Source organism: Saccostrea echinata, unplaced genomic scaffold (genome assembly GCF_033153115.1).
Source record: "Saccostrea echinata isolate AGI-Se365-2 ecotype Australia unplaced genomic scaffold, CSIRO_AGI_Sech_v1 ptg000008l, whole genome shotgun sequence".
NCBI lineage: Eukaryota > Metazoa > Mollusca > Bivalvia > Ostreida > Ostreidae > Saccostrea > Saccostrea echinata.
Window position 1 is genome coordinate 4932172 of NW_026889757.1, and position 5558 is coordinate 4937729.

The window sequence follows — 5558 nt, forward strand, 5'->3', positions numbered from 1 at the left end:
TGTCACATTACTGTCGATATGATGTAAGCATTGATAAAAGAGGGGAACTCCTATTCTGAGAAAGAAAGAGGGGGAAATTTGGCTCTGGTGTGATATTTTCCCTCGGGGGAAATTCTACTCTGGAGGACAGATTCCGGGGGGAAAGCTGGCTATGGGGGAAATCCTACTCTACACCGGTACTGCCTTGTATTTTTTTTTTCTTGTTTCTTTTCTACAATCTTTGTGCATTTACTTTGACCTTGTTGTAGGTAGAGGGCTAAAATAGGCTTTGCCTGCTGCCTAATCCCATTCACTTTTTGTGAATAAAGTTATGTATAAATTAGGTATAACATTATCCCATTTTTTCGTGTTTGTAAACGTTTAAGTCATCTCAGAACATCGATATCATTGTTTTCAAACCACTACCGGATTCAAAACAATATTTTACCTATTTAGAAAAAAAATAGCACGACTGATAAATTTATTTGTTTGCAGTATTATAAAATTATAAATGACAAGGGAAAAATTAAAACGAAATAATAATAGACGAAAGAAATCCCAATATTTGATTGGTTTATTATTTTAATACTTTATTATCAAGTAGGCAGTGGGCGATTGTTTTATGTACAATTTAACAACACCTATTCATCTGCTTTAAATTAACTCATTGTTAACGTATTTATATAACCGTTAATTCTGAGTTTAGTTTCAACAAACTTTTGAAGGGTAAGACATCAATTTAGTACGATATATCATTGAATCAATTTAACATTGTGTTTAATTAAGGCAGTGCATTCAAATATTCGGGGGGGGGGGGATGTAAACAGTTATATTTCTATAATCATACTGGATAAATGTTATTTGGATGATACAAAAAGTATATATCTTAATTAAAAGCTGTGAAGTGAAGATAAACTTTTTAAAAAAAATATTACGAGAACACTCCTTTATTAGTCAGTTACAAATGAGTTATATTTACTCTTTTTTAAACGGTTATATAGTAGCACTTTATCAAAAGTAACGATCTATACAACGCACGTGTCTGCTATTATGTGGTTTTATCAGATGTATGTCGATTTTATTCTTCATCACGTTTCCGGGAAATTAACAACAGGACATCATCGCTGAACCTCTGGTAGATTTATTTTTTAGAGATTTTGAAATAGTGATTAATTATATCATAATCGATTTAAATTCTGTGACCCTTTTCTAGACTGACAACTCATGACCTTTTAAAGACTGATATGTGATTTGAATTATAAATTAAGATCGATTAGAATGAATTACACAATTTATATATTTTTTTTTACATATTTAGAAAAAAAAAGTGATAGAAGTAAGTACAATTCGATTAAATATACATTTGTAAAACCGTTTAGTCAATGAATGAGTGATGATAAAATGTCATCTTTTTCGTCTTCCATTTTTTGTAATTCCCATTAGTGATTAACGTTAATTATACGTTATTTTTATGATTTTTCCACTTTAATTTTACCTTTAAAAAGATTGTGCAAAATCTTGCTCATTACCTAATTATGACTAGGAAGGGACAACCAACCAATGCAATTTAACCTCACTCTCCGTAAAGGAACGTCAAGAATTTATGTAATGGATTTTTATTCGTGAAAAGCCGCAAACGTCTGCCACTGAAGTATTTATTAATTGCACATGGTCCGTAAAATGACCCACTGATAAGCTTATTTTATGACATATAGTAAACACTTTTTAAGGAACTTATTTTTAACATGGCAGGATTAAATATGAAACAAGGTTAAAAGTAAATGGTAAAATGATTAGAAAACAATAAAAAAAAATTACAGATTGTTGCTTCATTTGCTAGATTTTAATATAGAAAAATAAAACATTCTGAATTATTTACATTATATTTTAAAGGTTCTAGAAACATCTATGAAATTCTGATAAATACGATATAAGGATATCAAATTTCCCCTATTTGTTTACACATCAAATACTCAGTGGAGCCAGATTACGGTCGAATCTCTTTTTATACGTCGACGCATTTTTCAATAAATTTGTTTCATAAAGCTTCTTTACAAATCCCAAATCCTCACTGCGTGATTGCCATTGTTACCGTAAGAAAGGTGCAGTGAATGCACAAAAGATCTTGACTGTAACCTGTAATCATCTTTTAGAGGCAGGGCCTTACATGGCAGGTCTTTGTTACCTGTAGTCCCTCCCAATTCTTTTGCGTAGGCGCTCAGGTATGGGTACCCTTTTGATGACTCACTCACAGAATTTTTTTCTTAGCCTGTTGAAACATATAAATAACTCCGCAACTCGCATTGGTTTGTCATAATTTACCAGACACTACAACTCTAAACAAGTTAGACAAGACTGATTACTGACATTTACTGTACATCCATCAAGGTATGTAAAGCAGAATTGTTTTATTTTCAATTGATTTACATTTTCCATGATCTAAATATATATTTGAAAATTATTATAGGTATAGAATTTATTTTCATAAAAAGAAAATGGCAATTATTTTTTTTACTGAGTTCTGTTTTTAACGAAGAGTAAGTAGGGCAAGAAAACATCTATAAACAATAAATTTTTCCTGATTGGGGACACATGTTTTCTGTTTAGGACAGTACAGGAAATTTGCACTTCCTAATATTAAGTGTTGACACAGTTAATGCAGAGTTTAGAAAGCAAAATTAATAATAATCAGTAGCTTGAAGGGGAAGCATGAGCTCAGCATTGTTTGTCCACCATTTTCATTACTGTTATCAATTCTTTTTTTTAACAATAACTTCATATATCTAAGGAAACGAAATATAATGAGTAGGCTTTATCTAATATAATGTGTTTTTTTTTTTCAGATAAAACCAAAACATGAAGTGGAATCTGCTTATTGCCTGCTTGGTGCTCTTTTTAAAATCCTGCTTTGGACAAAGTTGCCCAGCACCTGCAAATAGCGGGTGTACGTGTGACGAGGGACCACCGGGGAGTAGTGAACGTGTCATCAACTGCAGAGACGCTGGTCTGTCTAGCATACCTGTCTTCAGTCCATCAGAGGAGGTTTTCTTGGAGGTGACTTTCAGCAACACCCAGTCCCCATCCCCGTCCTGTTCAAGATGCAACAAAATTACAGCAGTGCCTGCAAATGCATTTCAAGGACTCAAATTCAAAGTTCTTGATCTTAGTAAGAATTCGGTATCCAGTTTTGATAATAATGCTTTTGCGGGACTGGAGGACTATTTAGAGGAACTCGTAATTCAGGGTAGTTCTTCGCCTGTGCCATATACCGCAATATCGAGATTAAGGAAACTGAAGAAACTCTCACTCAGCCACTTTTCACAAAGTATAATTGGCAGGGACAACACTGACCTTCAAAGTTTGGTAAATCTGGAAACCTTAGAATTCAAGAACATGGACACCGAATTTATTCAGAGTGATGCCTTCAAGGACCGGGTCCCTATGCTGAAGAAATTGGTCCTTGAGACTCTTAAGATAAGGACATTCCCTGTCGCCGGAATAGCAGAATTGACTTCACTGGAACATTTGTCTGCAGTTTATCTGCAAATCAAAGAAATACCTTACCAGGCTTTTGCCTCTCTTCATAATCTCCAGGAACTGGTCTTATCTCACAACGGTCTTACTACCCTCCGGTCAGGCTGTTTCGATGGAATTCAAGACTCCCTTAGATATCTTGGACTTCACATTAATAATTTAGATGAGAGCAGTGTAGGAGCCATCGCCTCCGAAAGGTGGGACAAATTAGAACAACTTAACCTTGGACATAACAACATCAAAGTCATTCCAAGTGGTTTATTCTACAACATGCGTAGTTTGGTGTATCTGAACATCGATTCAAATTGGCTACCAAAAATTGGATCTGAAGACTTTCAAGGCCTCGACTCTTTACAGTTTTTAGATGCATCCTATAATAATCTAGTAGAAATAGAGGATGGTGCTTTTCTGAAGACACCCAGATTGCAAGAGTTAGATCTCCGAGGGGAAAACACGAATATTCCACAAAAAAATGCAAGTTTTCAACTGAATGCAAAAAGTGTACAAGGATTGGATAATTTAGAAAGGCTCATTCTAGCCGATACTTTGCTTGACGAGACAACTTTATGGAGTGCATTGAAGCGTCTAACCAACCTCCAAGTTCTTAAGCTAGGGGGGACAGGAATCAAGGAGATTCCTGACTTCCAGTTTGAAAATAATAAACATTTGAAATATCTTATGCTCGAAAACAACAAACTTACTAAACTTACCGAAAAACAAATGTATGGTTTAACAGAAAACTTGGTGAGTTTAAGCATTGGAAACAATCAAATTCGTGAGTTAGATGAATGTGCACTAAACAAATTTACAAAATTGGAAATGCTCTACATCAATAACCTTCCTCTACACTGCGACTGCAAAATTCTATGGCTTTATGACTGGTTGAATGAACTGAGAATAAAAAACGACATCAAATACTTTTTGATCAGAGCGATTTGCAGTACTCCTACTCCTTTAGCTGAGAGGAATTTAGTGACTGTTAACAGGACTAGTCTGGTGTGTGAAAGTAGTTACACACCGAAAAGGTGCAACAATTTTACTCCTCCTCCATCGATCTCCACGACGGTGTCCCCCTCCGTCCAACCTGTCACTAAAAAATCGGCAACAAACAATGTGTTCAGCTTCGAAAGAATAACCGAATCCAGTTCTACCGTCAAGTTTGAGTGGAAAGTTTCCGATCCAGAAAAGATAGACAAATACTTTCTAGAGTACCAACTTCTGAGGACTTTTCAGTGGAATAAAGTGGATGTTCCAAGGACTGCTTTAAGTTTTGAAAAGGAAAATTTGCAGAAGAATTCTAACTATCTGTTCTGTTTAACCGTTGTCCTGAAAACCAAAGAGAGCATAAGGCCATGTATTGTTGTAAATACTCTGCCATAGATATGTATATAGAACCAATGATAAAAACACAGTGTTCAAGGAAATCCATTTACATTCCTGTTGTTAAATTTTTACTGTATTGTTATTTGTTAATTTATTTATTTATTTTACATATGAAGCTTTTTTTTTTAAAAAAAAAAAAAATAATTTATTATACTCAAATTTATGTATTTATGAATATTTATATACTATGCATTAGAATGTCTAGTCGATAATAGGCTAAAGCTAGAAGACGAGATTAAGTTCTAATCGCTTTTGTATTAATGCTAAACAATTAAAGAATCTCTAGTCTATTTTACTAGATTATAGGTTATATTTTATTATATAAGATCTCTTTTGATCGTTTCAATTTATATTTATTCTTTTTTGTACATTTAAATACAACAATAAAAATAAAAACTGACTTCTCTGTCATTCAGATTGAAGAAACAGCTAATTAGGTAATTGAAGTGGATTTGCAGACGGAAGCACGTTTTTTCTTCATCATCTATTTATGTTTTTATATTGCACAGCATGAATGAGCGATAAAAACACACAAGTGGCTAGGAAATTCCGCCCCCAGGCATATGCCGTGCCAGGGATGAGCTGTTACGTTGAACAAAATGTGAACAGCTCCTTAAAATATTTATAATGGTCCACTATTCTCTCTAGATATATAAGTATCA

At 34.0% G+C, this 5558-nt stretch overlaps 1 protein-coding gene across 1 annotated transcript; it reads left to right on the forward strand.

Annotated features, from left to right (window-relative positions):
* The first annotated feature begins 2317 nt into the window (after window positions 1-2317).
* Window positions 2318-5296, forward strand: LOC133180962 (leucine-rich repeat-containing G-protein coupled receptor 4-like). Its single transcript, XM_061315438.1, has 2 exons — window positions 2318-2367; window positions 2823-5296. The coding sequence occupies exon 2, from the start codon at window positions 2836-2838 to the stop codon at window positions 4891-4893; it is 2058 nt and encodes a 685-aa protein (XP_061171422.1). The 5' UTR covers window positions 2318-2367; window positions 2823-2835; the 3' UTR covers window positions 4894-5296.
* Window positions 5297-5558: the final 262 nt, after the last annotated feature.

Excerpts from the sequence above, each read along its gene's own strand:
- LOC133180962 (XM_061315438.1), top strand. The coding sequence starts at position 2,836 with ATGAAGTGGAATCTGCTTATTGCCTGCTTGGTGCTCTTTTTAAAATCC.